The sequence below is a fragment of the Vulpes vulpes genome, chromosome 5 (assembly GCF_048418805.1).
Source record: "Vulpes vulpes isolate BD-2025 chromosome 5, VulVul3, whole genome shotgun sequence".
Classification (NCBI taxonomy): domain Eukaryota; kingdom Metazoa; phylum Chordata; class Mammalia; order Carnivora; family Canidae; genus Vulpes; species Vulpes vulpes.
The window spans coordinates 94,414,648-94,432,451 of NC_132784.1; the positions used below are offsets into that span (position 1 = coordinate 94,414,648).

Consider the following 17,804-nt stretch of genomic DNA (forward strand, 5'->3'; position numbering starts at 1 on the left):
TTAAGCAAGACGTTTTTTGTTTTTTAGATTATTGTCCAGTCACGAAACAATATTAAATTTGATTAGTATAAAATTTAAATATAAAAGTGTTTACTTCTATTTACCAGGTATGATTATTTTAAAATTCTTCATTATTCAGTTTTTCCACTACTTTCAATTCAGGATATAATTTAGTTTAACTTAGTCTTTGAACTTAAAAGATGTATCTCTTATGATAAGACAAAATAGGGTTTTTTGATTATGAATGTGGTGTATTTGAGCACATTCTTGGATTTAGTTTATCAGAAAATCTGTATCCATCATTGAAATCACTTCTGGGTATAGACACAAAATAATAATTAACTGAAATTCATCAAATATAATCAGGGAGAGGAGGCAGTTTTTGTTCAATAATGGCTCCAAAGACATCTGTGAATGAAATAAGATAACAATCTATATTAAAATGGATTATAATCACTGAATAGCTTCAAATCCTTATATAGCGTGTTGTAGCATTCACAGTTCTAGGAAAAATAGCCAACATATAAGTGAAATATTAATGTTTATGCATAATGCAAATCAAGATTATTTCAATGCTAAAACTGTCTTAGCTTTTAGAATGATATAATAAAGTAATAGTAAGCTATCTATGTATCTATTCTGAAGATACAGTTTTTTAAAATGAAGTGTAGTTGACACTGAAGATAGTACTTTTTCTATTCCTTCATAAAAGTAAATGAATTGTTTGGAAAGATAGCTTATTTGAATAATCTAAAATTATTTCTTAGTTGAATGATTGACATAGAGCAGTAATACACATTTTTATGTTTCTTAACTACAAAACATTGCTAAATGTGTTACTATAACCAAATAGTATGTAATAAGTTAGCAGATACTCTTAATATTCTCCACATGTTGCCAATAGATTCTCTGTAATGGTATGAGGAAATGATGCTATAGCCATATAATATGATCAGAATAGTCCAGTCTCAGCCTTTTCATTAAACTTCTCCATGTCTTAGTATTCGCTTTTATAAAATTAAAACATGAAATAAGTACTTTTCAAAAATACTCTTTAAATCTAATTTTTATGATTCAATGAGGAGGTTTGAAAAACTTTTTTTTCTTAAATAATGTGAGTATTCTATTTATAGTTTTTAAAGCTAATGCAAACTTCTGCAAAATTTCCTTCTAAACTATTTCTACTCTTTAAGTGACATGATTCTTTACATAAATATAAGGAGAAAAAGGGAAGTAGTTGCAGAAATTTATGTGAAAGTGACAATGGAGTCCAGATTGTATAGTTATTGTCAGTAGATCTCTGTCTAATATTGACAGTAGTTGGTTTCTTTTATAAAACAGAAGCTAAATACTTTTTCAAATTATGACAGTTCTATAACTAACCTGCTTGAGCTTAGTAGTAAAGTATGCAATATTCACTAACAGTGTCATGAATGGTATTTCAAGTGAAGTTTTTGATTAATAAATAAATTTAACAAACTTAAATAACTCAAATAATTTTTAAATACATTAGTGACAGAATTTATAATTAATGAGATTAAATAAGCACAACTTTTATATTTGAATATTCAATTTGATTTTATAAAAACAAATTTTTAGTTACACGATTTACTTGTATATTACACAAGCAGAATGAGTTTCAATAAGTTAGTCAATGCATTTCAATTTTCCAAATTTTTCATTTATCATATCGTTTAAGTACTAATAGAAACAAATGCTAGAGTTAGAAATACTAATTTCTAGAGAGTAAAACCCAATTTGCTTGGTTATGGTGCTTGAATATTTCAAGTGATATTGATTAAAAGGTGATAGGGAAGTCAATAGATTTATGGAATATTGCACCTGCCTTCTTTGACACAGAAGTATTTAGTGTTGCCGCTTAATTAGATTAGATTCCACAATATGAGAAATAGTGAAAGGGATTATAAGGGAAAGGAGGGGAACTGAGTGGGAAAAAGTAGAGAGGGAGACAAACCATGAGGGACTCCTAACTCTGGGAAACAAACAAAAGGTTGTGGAAGGGGAGGTGGGTGGGGGGTTGGAGTAACTGGATAATGGGCCCTGAGGAGGGCACTTGATGGGATGAGCACTGGGTGTTATACTGTATGTTGGCAAATTGAATTTAAATTAAAAAAAAAAAAGATTAGATTCTACAGTTAAGGTAGTGGCCTGATAAATATTTTGGGTGCTTTTTAAAAATTAATAAATTGTATTTAGTTTATATCTAAACAGGCTACATGGCTTGGTGACTTAAATATGGCAATGGAGATCAGGAGCATTTTATGTACTTGGCACTATCTTAGGTGCTCAGGCAACATGGTTGAAGAAAGCGTGTGAATTTCTTTCCTCATAGATCTCCATTCATATAGAGGGTTATAGAAAATGAACAGCAAACCCTACACATGACTAAAACTTTTTTTTTTAATTAAACAGAACAGAACAAGGAAGATAGGAGTATATATGATGATCAGTATAGGCTTGAAGGCTTGAAAAGTAATATGTTAAGTAGTTGTCATAGGAGAACTGGCATGATGGTGATAGGCCGCTGGGAGAAGGATGGGAGTATTTACTACAGTGCAGGGCAGACAATATGATGGCAAGGATCATTGAAATAGCAGTGGTGATAGTGATAGTGGATTTTGGTTATGTTTTGAAGCTAGAAACAGTGGAGTTTGCTAAGGATTTGGCTGGGGGTTGTGAAAGAAATAGAAAAGTCAAGGATAACTCTAGGATTGTGACCTAATCAACAAGAAAGCTGAATTTGCCACCATTTGATTTGAAGAATTTGAGAGGAGCAAATTTAGAGAAGAAGTTTAGGATTCTGTTTGGACATTGGAGATATTAGAGATAAACGGAGGAAGTTGAAAGAAGATTTGAGTGACACTTGGCACATTTCAGGAATAGCAGTGAGGCTAGTGTGGCTGGAGGGCAGTGAGTTAGGAGCTGGTCTTAGAAGACGAGGTCCAAGAAGAGCCAGGGGCTTTTGAATTTTATTCTGAATATGATAAAAGGGCATTTAGAGTTATGAACAGAGAGGGAACAAGATTTGATCTATAACAGAAAAGAATTACTCTTTTCTTAGGCTAGATATTTAAATACTCTCCATCCTATTTTCTTTTGGGAAGAAGGAACTAAATTTATTTATTTACCACAAAAATATTTATTGACTCAGAAGGCATGTTAGCAATAGTATTTTTTGAAATGCAATGACATTGCTATCCATGGACGTAAGCAGTGGCCCATTAAATGAGACCTAAATGAAACTGGTTGACCGGCCTATTCAAAATCAGAGAGAAACTCTAAAAGTATTTCAGTGTATTTACCTTTATTAGTCCTTAAAGTGTTAAGCTTTGTTTTTGTATAATAATACCAAGCATGAAACAGCTGGTGTGGGTATCTCCATTTTCATATTGATCTAGTGAATATTAAGGTATATCAGTCTTGAATCTTAAGTGTGATATTGATAAATATGTGAAAGGTTCACATGACTTTTCTAGGTCAAGTAAAATGGTGTTTTACTTAAGGATCACAAAAATGATTGCAAGCATGAATTTACAGTTGTGTCAAGGCAATTAAATATCTTAGACTGTAACATGATTTATTCAACAAAATTTATTAAGATATATGTAGGTTGTGATAAATATTTTCACTTGTATGCTTTGATAGATTAAAAAACATCACAAAATTCTGTAGCTCCTCTTATGGGGAGATGGAGTCTATTTCCACAACCCTCCAATCTGTGCCGATCTTGTGACTTGCTTTGGTAAATACAATGTGGCAGAAAAAGGTAGGTCTTAAGAGGGCTTTCAATTGCCATAATTTGCCCTGAGAAAGTAAGGTAGCAGATTGAATCTATTGGAGGATGAATGGTCACGCGTAGAATAACAAAGCAAGGCATACAGACAACAGTGAACATTGTCCATTTGGCACAGGAGTGAGGCCATCTTGGATTTTTCATTCTAGCCAGACTTCTAGCTCAATGTAGACACATGAGTGAGCCCAAGAAAACCAGAGAAACTTCCCACCTACCACATGGAATCATGCGAAATGATAAATTGTTATGATTTTAAGCTACTGAGTTTTGGGGAGTTTGTTATATAGTAATAAAAAACAGAAGCATAAGAATGAAATGCTCTCTGGGGTTTGTTTGTTTGCATTTATTATTTGACTGTGGTTTAAGCAGGTGTTCTTTTGTTCATTCAGCAGTTAATGAGTGACTACTCTGAACTTTGTGCCGAGTGCACAAATAGGAAATAAGCATATAAAGTGTAAATAGTGTCAGTAGTGTCAGTAGTTGAGCTGGAGTGATAAATATTAAACTTTAAAAATAGATATTATTATGAAAGTTTACCTATATGAGATATGAACTCATATCTAGGAATTCAGAAGGAACTTCTAGGAATTCCTTGATCTTGAGATTCAATGAAGTCTTCATGAGGGAGATCATTTTTGAGGTAGGCTTCAAAAAAATGGGAATCTCAGTAGCTGTTAAGGAGAGAGGGCTTTCAGTTGTAGGGAAAAGTCGATATAGAGGGTAAAGATTATGGTAGGTAAACCATCCAAATAGTATGTGAAGGGGAGATAAAGTGAGAGCAAAGTTTGAAAAAAACCAGATTAGATCCAGATGCTGGAGTCTAATTAAGTCTGTACATACCCCACATATCTATTGCCAAGTAACAAGCCACCTAAAAAGTAGTGTCTTAAAACAGCACAATTTGTTGTTTCTCACAGTTCTGTGGTTGGCAGTTTTTCTGCTGTCTCACTTGCGGTTACTCTTGGCTTTAGTCATGTGATAGCCTGATAGAAGATGGAGCATCCAAGATAGCCCTACTCTCATGTCTAGCAGTTGATGCTGGCTGTCAGTTGGGACATTGTGGGTTTTTTCCACATGGCCTCTCATCCTTTGGTGGGTTGTACCAGGCTGCTTTACAACATGGTAATGCAGACTTCTCGGACATCAAGAACAAGAGCTTCAGGGTCTTCTAAGATCCATGCTCTGTGATCCACCCACCATCATTTCTATATATTATTCTGTTGCCAAAATAAGTTATTAGGCTGTTCAAATGCAAGGACATGGAGAACTAGATTTCACTTTTGATGGGAAGTAAAGCAATATCTTGCAAACAGGCATGAACATAGGAAGTCTTGATTTATTGGCAGCTATTATAATAATCTATCACACCATGAATTAGAGAGTGGTCTTTTTTTTTTTTTTCTTTTGGTCTGCTGTGGCCTTCATTGTTGCTTCACCGTCTTACTCTAACTCAAAGTCTCACACACGAGGCAGAAAAACCCACTCCTCCTCGCCTGCCACTTGCCCCGATGGGCCTGCAGCCCTTTGAGTTCTAAAAGCGTCCCTGCAGAGCCTCAAACTCCCTTGCACAGAGGTCCTTGGTCAGGAGGCCGCCTGGGCCCGGGGTGCCTGCATGCACCTGCGGTAGGCCCCGGGTCGCGAGGTGCTTGGGGAAGGCACGGAGGCGGCCTAGCCCGCGCCCCCACCCCGCCGCTCCGTTCCCCACATGAGGCTGTTCCTAGCACCCATGGGCACCCGACAGTGATCGTAAATTGTAAGAGTCCAATGCCTTTTTAAACTTGGGATTGACATATCCAAACTTCTAAAAATCAATTAGCTAATTAATTTTCTTTTTTTTTTTTGAGAGAGAGAGAGAGACAGAGAGAGAGAGCGTGCACCCACAGAGGAAGTGAGGGGTTCTGGAAGAAAGAGAGAGAGAATCTTAAGCATAAGGTGGGACTTGATCTCACAGCCCTGAGATCATGACCTGAGCGGAAATCAAGAGTTGGATGCTTAACCAGCTGAGCCACCTTGTGCCCCTCTAACCTCTGTTTAAAGACTGTGAATATGGCCCTGATGAATAGGTCATATTAAAAAAAAAGAACAAATTGAAGAGAAGGAAGCAGAGTAGGAGACTTTACTAGTTTAGGTGAAGATAATATTTATCTGAGTTATGAAATGGACATTTTGCCTATGAACAGGGACTGACTTTTAATGTATAGTTATGCAAAATATAGTAAGCCTTTAACATTTGAATCCTTAAAATATGTAATTTATCTTCCTTCTTCCTTTATTTTTTACTGAAGTATAAAAGTTAAGTATGAATTGTTTATATTTTCAAATGCATATTACTGTAATAAAGTAAAAAAAAAACTCCTTCGCAGAAATATATATTATTAAACAGTTCTTCTCTTTGGTTATAGGAAGGCTCCACCTGAATAGTCTTATAATTAGTTTGGCTATTATATTGCCTAGGGACAGCAGAGCAAAAAACTGATATGAATCAACTCATATGACCCAGAAGCTCACACAAAATTCCTAAGCATAAAAAAAGGGAATTTTGCTAAACTATTCTGGAAACCTGGAAGTAAGAAAGAAAAAGAGAAAGAAAAAAAAGAGAACAGTTTTTCCTCAGAAGTAAAATGATGACAAGTACCCTACTATTTCTTTTCTGTCCTTTGGTTTATCTACCTATGTGCTTACCCACCTGTCTAACTGGTTTATAGTCTGCCTTAAAAAAATGAAACAACCCTATTCCCATCATCTTCTCCAGGCAGGCACTAGTCTGCTTCCTGTCTCTTTCCTGGACATTTTGTATAAACTGTATCATATAGTCTGTAGTCTTTCACTCAGCATGTTTTGTGGTTTATCTATGTTGTAACATGCATCAATACCTATTTTTTTCTTGCTAAATCATATACCATTATACACTGATTTATGTGCAAATCTCATATCGCTTCCAAGTCTCACTTTCTCACCTTTCCTTTTTTTCTTTTTCTTTTCTTTTCTTTTTTTTTTTTAGCCAGTTGTAGTGCTATTTTTAGTGCTATTTTAACAATTCTACTTTGGGGACATCTTGTAACAATTTCTTTGCTGCTCTTTTACTTTTATACCATTAGTAGCTTTGTACAGATGGTTGATCTTCTCTTGAGAGTGACTTGGCAATTGTTAACTGCTCAAACCTTTCATATATATGAAACACACACACACATACATTATACAATAAGATGGTTTCCTGTATATAAAAAAGAAGACTATCACTCTTTAGACAGAGAATAAATTTAGCAATTTCTGTCTCTGTGTTTCCTGGCATGCATTCAAAATGTTTGTGTAAGTCACCCATAAAATTCAGTCTATTCCTTTTACATGCTACTCATGTATACTTTGTGATACTTTGGCCACAATTTTTGGCTATCAATCAAAATAATACTATATTTGATTAAAGTAGGTAAAAAAACTTAAAAAATTATTTTTTCCTGTGGAAATAATATTGTACAATACAAGATTACAATTTACTGCTTGGCTTTATGAAATGTGTTTTGACTTTCAAAAGAATAATGAGAAGTAATGTGCCCAATTTGAAAGTTTTAATTTTAATGTACATTTGTTTCTTTAGCATTTGTGGAATCCAACATCTGGAACGAATAGGAAAGAAGCTGAATCTCTTTGACTCCCTTTATTTCTGCATTGTGACATTTTCTACTGTGGGCTTTGGGGATGTCACTCCTGAAACATGGTCCTCCAAGCTTTTTGTCGTTGCCATGATCTGTGTCGCTCTTGTGGTTCTACCCATACAGGTAAACAGAGACAGGGTAAATTTTATAGAAATGTGCAAAGTCGTATAAAAGCAAATCTTCCACGCTTAAGAAGAAATGCGACTGGTTTATTAATCTAATACATTGACACATATTATTATTGTATCTAGTCAATCAAATAAAATAGTCTCAGGAAATGCTTTCTCACATTTTTTAGGAACTGACTTCCCCCCCTCCATTCACAACTGATATAGCTCACATCTCATTTCAATTCTTGAAAATGTTTTTTTTTTGAAATATAGGATATTTAACAATAAAATTATAAGATCATAGGATAATATAGTTTTAATTACAGAATGATAGATCAAGGAAATAAATTTACGAAGGTTTGATTTCTTTTGGTTCTTGAAACAATATAAAAGCCACACATTGCAATCCATAAAAACTGATCACATATGTTAGTCAACTAAAACAAAATTTGAGGATGATAGGTAACTATTATACAACATTCTGGGAGCGGATAAGATGATTGCAAAGGGACAGATATATAAGATTAGTAGATGCAATCTCTGTTTCCTTGGGTACCCATGGTGAGCAGGTCAGAAACAGAATATGGCAATACAATCAAACTTCTATCTTCCATTACAAACCTTTGGCCACAGTGTATTTAAATATACTTTATGTAGGTATGAAAATGATCTTTCCACTTTTATTGCCATGTATGTGTTCTTCCCTGACATTCCTCCTTTACTCCCTCCACTTCCCTTACATACCACTTGCTGCTATACGACTAGAATCTCTCATTGCATGAGATGTATGTTGAGCTTGATAGAGGAAGTTAGAAGAAATGCCATTGAGGTTTTTCTCTTTGACGCAGTGCATAACACACATGGCTGCCTGCTGTACTGGACATAAAGCAGAGGCACAAACCTTTTAGTGTTGTTATGATATAATAGGAAAATCATATTAATATGTTTCTGTAGAGACCTGAAGCCTCTGGGCAGCATTAGCAACCTCTGCAGCAATCACATGAAAATTCTGTTATTGAAGGGAATTGGATAATTTGAATCTCAACAAGTTCCATCTAAGAAATCGAGTGTATCTAGTGAACGATGGCTATATTGCATGGGTTTTTATTTTCATGTCCAGTTTTTTTTTATTCATATGTGGAAAATCCATTGCAGTTTGAACAACTGGCCTATCTGTGGATGGAGAGACAAAAGTCAGGTGGAAACTATAGTCGACATAGAGCTCAAACTGAGAAGCATGTTGTTCTCTGTGTCAGTTCACTGAAGATTGATTTACTTATGGACTTTTTAAATGAATTCTATGCTCACCCAAGACTTCAGGTACATTAAAATTATGTTATTCATTTTACTGGATCATACTTAACTAACATATTGTCAAAGTCAATTAACTGATGGTGCAGCCTGTGTTCTGGAGGATTTTTATTTATACACTCAGATTTAGAAAGAGTAAATGAAGAACTACAAATATAACCAGGAACATAGAAAAAATGCTTGAGGAATACACAGTATTTTAAGTTTCCTTCTGTAGCTACACTAAAAGACAGATGGAATTATGTTAATGCTACAAAGAAAGGTTTTCTTTGAATTAAAAGGATTTTTTCTCCCTTGGATAATGCATAAATGACATTTTTATGAAACAGTGAAATTTAACATAAGATATCAAACAATGAAAAAGTCCTTTCACAATTTCATACTCACTTGAACATTTCAAAAGTTTTCTTAAGTGTTGCTGATAGAAATCTGGAAGTCTGGAAGTCTCATTTTTTCTTTTGTTTCCCAGAGTGCAACTAGGTCTTATTTATACTAGCAATGAATGACAAAAAAAATAAGACAATAACTAGCTGAATTGATAACAATAATTCAGAAAAAAATCTCTTTGTCTGTCTATGTAGATAAAATCTTCAGATACTTCTTCCACTTGCTGCGTGGCCAGTGTAGATTTAGGTAATCTCCTCTTCCTGCTTAATGCACTTAGTTTAGTCCAAACAGTAAAGAGCTACTTGAATGTCTTGTATTTTCTCAACAAATTTGTGTCAAGTGGTTGGACAATCGTGAGATCAAGATAGTACTGAGTATATCTAATTAGATCTCCCTTAAATAGAGTTATTCATGACTACATTGGAGGTCTTTTAAAATATTGTTTAAAAAACATTTAAAAATATAATTTATAAATAAGTGATACTTAAATTACATAGTATATTCTTTTGTTTTATATACATTAATTTGCATTTTAAAGAAACATCATATTTATTTGTTGTTTTTATTATTGTTTGTATTAAATAATTGCAGTTTTGCTCATTACAACCCATAAAGAAAACCTGTTTTGGGGAAATTTGATGCCCCAAGTTTTGAACCTACTAATTTATTTTGATTAATATGAATAGGGAGAATTCTCAAAACTCCTCAAATTTCCACTAGATATATTTTAGATGATAAAATGGTGAATGTTTACCATAGAATTGTAATTCCTATAATCAGTGTATTAAACTATTTTATCTCTCAGAGTACTTTTGTATTTTCTCCAGAGGATCACTATTTTGAAGTATATGATCTCAATGTTTTAAATTTACTTTGTATTATCAATAGTTTTATGAACCTTATCCTTTCAGGTATTCATCAGAGATTTTTCAGTATCATCAGTTCATAATATTACCAGGTGATATAAATCACCATCATAGTTTTTATTCTAAAAGTAGCAATTTGAAGTCTGAATTGATTTTTAAGCACTTCTGCCCTATATATATTGCATATTTTATAATCAGTCTGAAGTTGTAACTGAAAACTTAAGAAGTTGGAAATGTATACTGAGTATAAGCACTGATTACCTTCTTTTCATGGCACTAATAAGATTGAAAAAGTTTGGGATGACCTTATGTTGCTTTATGAGATTTTTATATGTCTCAGTTATGTATATTGTAGTACCATGTTAATTAATATATGCCCAACCTGTTACTTATTAGCAGGAATTTATTTCTATATCATCATATTTCTAAATGTTCTTAGACATTCTCTTTACTTATGTAATATAAAACACAGCATTATTGATTTCACCCCATTACCCACTTTGTTTTGAATAGGATTATTATGTGGTGATTTTGTGTCCTACTGAAATGGATGTGCAAGTTCGAAGGGTACTGCAGATTCCAATGTGGTCACAAAGAGTTATCTACCTTCAAGGCTCAGCCCTTAAAGATCAGGATCTGTTGAGAGCAAAGTAGGTATCCCTATCTATGTTCCAACTTGCAATACTTACCTTTTCTCTCCTCCAAATTTTAGGAATTTTCAGCCCTGTAAGACGTGTTTAAGTATTTTTGAATACAGAGTCTTGCCTTAGTTACACTGCTGGTCATGTTGAAAGGTTAAAAATATAAAACCAGTGTGTGTGTGCTCCTCTTTCTCAGTGCAAGGATGTTCAGCAGACCGTGTCCACACAACACAATGAGGAGTGTGGCATGGTGTAATTATCTCAAGCTCTCAGAGAAGAGCTGAGTTATCCAGACTCACTATTAGAGTAGTCTCCAAATCCCTGAATACTGTTTTTATTCCAGAAATAAAAATCTTGTGCTAAACATTATGTGAAATGCCAGGGCAGTTTGAATCAGGCTTTAAAATTTAGAGATTGTATTGGGCAGATGACACTTGTGTTGCCAGAGATGTTCCTGGGGCTCAGAAGGTAACTGGGTCTTAGTTGCTCTTTTCCTGTTGCACATATGCTAGCTAGCCTGGCTTAAAGGTGACATAGGTGTATACCTTTTTCACAGGTCATGGGGTTGTTCCACATAAACAGAGTGAAAATGTGGTTGGGCAGACAGACCATGGGTACCAGATAATCAGGGCATCTGCAAACAACACTCATAGTTTAAGAAGCCAGAAGAAATATTTAGCAGAGATGGTTTTGCTCCATGTTTTCTGTTGCTTTTAAAGTTTTAAACTTGTCTTGTAGGGGAAGAAGAATGTCCTGTCCCCTTCTAGGTTCTTCTGGCTGGACTAAGAATCAAATGGACATGAGACAGATTAACAAGAGCAAATAAAATTTAATAGTGTATGTACAGGGAATCCATACAGACAGGGAACTTCCAAAGACAGTTAAGCAAAATAAACCATTCTGACCTAAGGTAAAGGGGGAGGGGTCTGGGACTTCCAAGGGAAGGAAAACAATTTACAGGAGGATGAAAAAGAGTCAACATTTGGTAAACAAATGTTTGCCAGGCCACTCAGAAACAGTGGGATTTAGAGGACTTTGATAACACAGGCCTTGCTAGGATCTTCTCTACCTACCTTCCCTGGTTTATAGCATCTTGCAGTTTTCTGTGGTGATAGCTCCCTTCCTGGAGCAGATTTTCTTTCTTTCTTTTTAAAGATTTTTATTTATTTATTCATGAGAGACACACAGAGAGACAGGCAGAGACACACGCAGAGGGAGTAGCAGGCTCCCTGCAGGGAGCCCGATGTGGGACTGGATTCCAGGTCTCCAGGATCAGGCCCTGGGCTGAAGGTGGCGCTAAACCACTGAGCCAGCGGGGCTGCCCAGATTTTCTATTGAAAGTCTTTTCAGGCATTTGAGGAGGGACATAAAGAGCTTTACTGAATCTGCTGGGTTTCGATTGTGTTTTGGCTCAAAATAATCTTCATGTCAATATGGTCCATCCTGAGGTGGCTGTGGATTGCACATCTCCATAATTGTCTTTGAGTTGTTTTACCTGCTTTTTTAAATAGAAGTCTCCTCCCTCAATTTTAGAGTAGAAGTATTTTTTTATTTTGTTGTTTTGTTTTATTCTGGATGATTTGAGTATGTGTGTTAGTGGGTGTATTTATGCATATTTTGTCTGTGTGTGTGTGTATGTGTGTGTGTGTATGTAGGTGAGAAGAAAACTCCCTTTTTGATGTTTAATTCTACAAAGTGATAACTAGATATTCTATAAGTGAAACTTCAACATTACTTTTTATTTATATATAGTAGATCAATTTAAGTGAGATTTTTCAATGATTTAATAACTTCTTTAACCAAAACAGTTAGTAAAACTATCAGGATTTAATAAATGGTATGTAATTAGGAAATTTAGCTTCTTTGAGAATATATTAGTACTTCTGGTGGATTAAATACTTCAAAGATGTCAGTGTACACACAAAGTTAAGTCAGATTCTCCTAGTACCTCAAGTAATAGATGGCTTTAAGTGTTTGCTATTTACCATGTTATACACACTATTCGGGAACTCTAAAGAGATAGTTGCTTAGACACTAATATAAATTGGATCTTTATATTCATCTACATATATAATCAATAAGCTTAATTTACTGTATGCATTAAGTTCTTCACATATTATGTTCACTATGAATTCATGTGATAATTGAAGGCTTTTTGCTACCTAATAAATTAAGCTATTAGTATTAGCTGTTAGTCTTTTAGCTTGATATTATAGAAGGGAGCAGAATTTGCTATCCCAAAATATGCTTTAATGGTGTAAGGATTATTGTGAGCTGTTTATTTTGAAGAAACAGCAGACACAGGAAAAACTGAAAACCCAGTAGAAGTTCACTGTTTTGTAAGGGATATTTACATTTATAAGGGAATTCTCCATCCTAAGGCGCTCTCTCTCTCTCTCTAAAAAGGATGACTCAATCTCCAGAAACTCCTGTGAATGGAGGAGGAGGCAAGGACCTAAATCTGCATGACAATCTTATCCCTGTTTATGGTGCTTTTCTTTTTAGGTTTCCATTTACTGGCTCCACCATTAGCCAAACATCTTTTGTCTTTAATTGAAGATGATGTTTAAGGTGGTGATCATGGGAGAGGAGTTAATCAGTTTTCCTGGGTATCTCCCACGTATACAGGAGGTATACGTGTTATTAAACATCTGTTTGTTTTTCTTCTGTTAATCTGTCTTCCTATTACAGAGGGGTCTCAGCCAAGAACCTAGAAGGGTAGAGGGAAAATGATTTATTTACTTTTTTATTAATTACATGATTTATTTAGGATTAACAATTCATTTATTATTAACATAATGAAATGATTTCTCTGCAAAATCACATTTACAAGAAGCATTCATTCATTGGAATATACAAAGGATGAGTATGAGGATGAGAAAGGTAGCAGGCTGGTAATACTAAAAATATCTGTGTTAATGGGACTCCTGGGTTGCCCAGTGGTTAAGCACCTGCCTTTGGCCCAGAGCTTGATCCTGGAGTCCCAGGATAGAGCCCCACATCAGGCTCCCCACGGGGAGCCTGCTTCTCCCTCTGCCTATGTCTCTGCCTCTCTCTCCGTGTCTCTCATGAATAAATAGATAAAATCTTAAAAAAAATATATCTGGGTTAAGAAAGAAGTATTCGTTTTATGTTCATTTATTATCCTAATGTCATATAAGGATTTGGGATTTAACGTTAACTAATACATTCTTCAACACAATTTCCCATGCAAGAAACAAGGAGTAGGATTCTCCAAACCAGTTCCATAGGTCAGTTGCATGAATTTTGAATTGCTTTGTTGAAGATGATGTTTAGAAAATGTTATGCAATACTCATTATCTTGTAATGATAATTCAGTACTTTTCCAAAACTGTTTGGTTTGATCTAATTTCATGGACTTCTATCTCTCCTCTGCAAATAAAAAAATTTTTTTGTGGGGAAGGAAGATTTATCATAATTAACCAGAAAGATAAACATTCTTTATCTTGAAATTAACATTTTTATGTTATTATTTTTTTAAGGATTTTTTTAATTTTTAAGTAATCTCTTCAGTGGGGAAGTTGAACTTACAACCCTGAGATCAAGAATTGTAAGTTCTACTGACTGAGCCAGCCAGGCACCTCAACACTTTTATGTTTTGAGAACATTATTATCAAGCACTGAAACATACTGTTTATCACCAAATTTAAGAAATGTAGAGCTTTAGCATAAGGGACAGGGATTTGGAACAAGATGATGAATCATCTCCAAGAAATGTAAATGTACAGTAGAGTTTGACATAAGAATACTAAGGAGCTCTGTTCCTTCTCTCTTACTTAATTGAGTAACTTTATAGTTAAAATAAAATCATAAAATAAAGGTCAATACAACTCCCTAATTTAAACAAAGCATATATATATGAAAAAATATACAATCATAAAATAATAAAATTTGAGGTTTTTTTTTTTTACTTTTGTCATTATGAACTATTGAGTTATATAGCCAGTTCAACAACAGTTGTTTTGTTTACAGTCAAGTACAGTCATGATCTGCTAGAAATCTAACTTTCATTTAAGCCTAAGGATACTAAGGTACAAAGTTTATTTGTACTTTGTGTACATTGGACTAAGCATTGGAATTCTATTTTTCAGACAGTACAGAGATATTTCAGTGTATGATTACTTTGTTTTTCTGTCTGTATTTAGGATGGATGATGCTGAGGCCTGTTTTATTCTGAGCAGCCGTTGTGAAGTGGATAGGACATCATCTGTAAGTTTCTAAAATCTCTTTCATAAATTGTTCTTCTCACCTTAGAAGATTGTTTTTGAATTTTTAAAAAATCTGCTAATGTTAAATATAGGTGATTTTAAAATATTACTAAAGGGAAGCAAATATCTCTAGATTATCTTTGTTATAATATGAATAATAGCTGCCTTATGGACTGTGTCAATGAAACTGTTCTTGAAGTAATTTCTGCTAATCCTTGGTTTTCTGTTGATCATAATGAAATAAGTCATATATTTTTATTAAATATGTTCTTTGCTATGTAATTTTGTTAAAATGGTCTCAATTTCCTCAACTCAAAACAAAGCAGATGGATCAGGCAGTCTGCATTAGAATCAGTTGGAGAGCTTCTAAAAAAGTATGCATTTATGAAAATTTTATTCAGGATATATGAAGTGGGGATCCGGAGTCTGTGTATTTTAAAAAGATCCCCAGGTTATTGGGAAGTACATCCCAACTTGGCAACCTTTGGCATATATGGTCTCTATGACCATTTTTTCTTTTTGGCTTAAAGTTGCATAAACTCATAATTAACTTAAATGGTATAACTTATTGAATTATAACTTCTATTTTTAAACATGTATTCCAATTTCATTGTTTTTAAAAAGTGTTTTATTAATTTATGTTGAGTAGGTACTGTTAACTCCTTTGTTTCTAAGGTAATGAGTTATCTCTAGCCATATCTGTTTTGCAGAGACAAAGCCTTGGTGGTTTCCCTAGTGACTGATGAAAAGGAGATATATGCATGGGTCTTTCAGGGACGTGATTTGCTTTTTTCTGGAGCATTTAAGAGGATACTGTATTATATTAATTTTGACTGTGTGTCCTGAATGTGTCAAGCTTTTGACTTCACTCTAATTTACTAAAGTTCTTATTCAGTTTCTTTTTTAAAAAGATTTTATTTATTTATTCATAAGAGTCACAGGGAGAGAGAGAGAGACAAACAGAGACATAGACAGAGGGAAGCAAACTCCATGCAGAGAGACTGATGTGGGACTTGATCCTGGGGCTCCAGGGATCCACCCTCGGCCGAAGGGAGGCGCCCAACCACCGAGCCACCCAGGCATCCCATCTTATTCAGTTTTAAGCCAATTTTCTCATTCTTTTTTTGAAGACGGTTGTTAGGGCTTGAATTGTGTCCCCCAAAACTCATATATTGAAGTCCAACCCCCCAGTACCCCATAATGTCAACTTATTTGGAGATAAAGTCTTAATAGAGATAATCAAGTTATAATGCATTCATTAGGGTGGACCTTCATCCAATAAGACTGATGTCTTTGTAAAAACAAGAAATTTGGAGACACGTATCAGGGAGAATTCCATGTGAACATGAAGACAACCATTTAGAAGCCAAGGGGAGTGGCCTGAAACAGATCCTTCCCTCCTTTTCCCTCAGAAGAATGAACCTTGCCAACACTTTGATTTTGTATTTCTGGCCTCCAGGACTGGGAAATAATAAATTTAAACTATGTAAGCCATCCACTTGGTGCTACTTTATTATTGCAGCCTATTAAACTAATACAAGAGAATAGAGCAAATATAGCTTGGATAATTTGTAAAATATTTCTAAAAATTCATTGGCTCCCCTTTTTCTCCAAGATTGCTATCTCAATTCAGACCACACTCTCATCAGTTCACTTAAGTACTATTTCAGTAGTTTCTTAATTGACTTGGCACATTAGGTGCTCCAAATGTATTTATGAAATAAATGAATTTGAACTGATCATAATCTACTGTATGTTTCCATAATTATTTAGCTTATGTAATTGTATGTCTTGTGTCCCTTAAGTGGTAATTTGATTTTAAATACTTGCAATCGTCCAGTATCAATAAAGTTTTGAGTAACAAGGAGAAGCATAAGCATAAATAAATAAATAAATAAATAAATAAATAAATAAATAAAATCTTTTAGAGGACTCTTTACAATGTGAATTTGGGATCATTCAGCTAAATAAATGCATTCTATTTTGTCCTGACACTGCTAAATTCACAGGAAATGAATAAAAAATGTCACTCATTAGGATGAAGGAGATGGTGGTAGAAGAGACAGCACTAACACAAGTGTGGAAGCTAGAAAGCAGATGGGTGAGTGGTAACTGACTTAGACAGAAGGAAGTTATAATTTAAGTTGAGAGAGGAAACAAGTCAGAAGCAGGCTGCTTTTTTGCAATGGAACCTCAAAAGTCTCAAGAAATAGAGGCACCAGATGCTTCTGTGAGTAGGGTTATATGTAGGACTAAACATATGAATAGTGATTAAAAGTCTGTAAAAGAAACAATTAGACTCCCTGAATCCCTCCAGAAATCTATTGCTGATCCCTTTACCCACCTGGGAAATGGATTTGCTGTTGGGAGATTTGATCCAGAGATACCTTTCACTCAGAACCAGTAGGTGCAGCTGAGAGGGTAAAGTCAAAGATATTAAAGAGTAAGTTACTTCACTGAATGTGAGATGCTTCTCCCAAATGACTCAGAAACCTAATAACCAGGTCTACACCTCCACTGGCATAAGATTAGAAATTTTTTTTCTGGGTGAATGGTCCATCACAAGTGAGAATGACGTATATATGTGTTTATATATGCATGTCTATACGGCATGTATGTGTGTATGTGTGTGTGTGCAGCGTCACAGATTAATCACCTTACAATAAGATCTATGTGAAAATAAGATTTCCACATTTAATCAAATCCCAAATAGCTTTTGAGTGTTTCACTTTTACATATGTTCAGATAACAGAAATCATTAAATATTTAAAGAAATTCCTGACAAGGAAAAGA

The 17,804-nt window shown here is 34.4% G+C and overlaps 1 protein-coding gene across 17 annotated transcripts in view; it reads left to right on the forward strand.

The window, feature by feature from the left end:
* Positions 1 to 17,804, forward strand: part of KCNT2 (potassium sodium-activated channel subfamily T member 2) — a 374,048-nt gene that overhangs the window by 170,160 nt on the left and 186,084 nt on the right. For all 17 annotated transcript variants that reach the window (XR_012001790.1, XM_072759479.1, XM_072759480.1 and 14 more), the window contains 4 exons: positions 7,410 to 7,590; positions 8,733 to 8,897; positions 10,655 to 10,791; positions 14,949 to 15,012. Coding sequence is in view for 16 of the 17 variants with exons in the window: in XM_072759479.1 (XP_072615580.1) it covers positions 7,410 to 7,590; positions 8,733 to 8,897; positions 10,655 to 10,791; positions 14,949 to 15,012 (547 nt within the window). In the remaining variant the exon portion in view is untranslated. The remainder of the gene's footprint in view (positions 1 to 7,409; positions 7,591 to 8,732; positions 8,898 to 10,654; positions 10,792 to 14,948; positions 15,013 to 17,804) is intronic.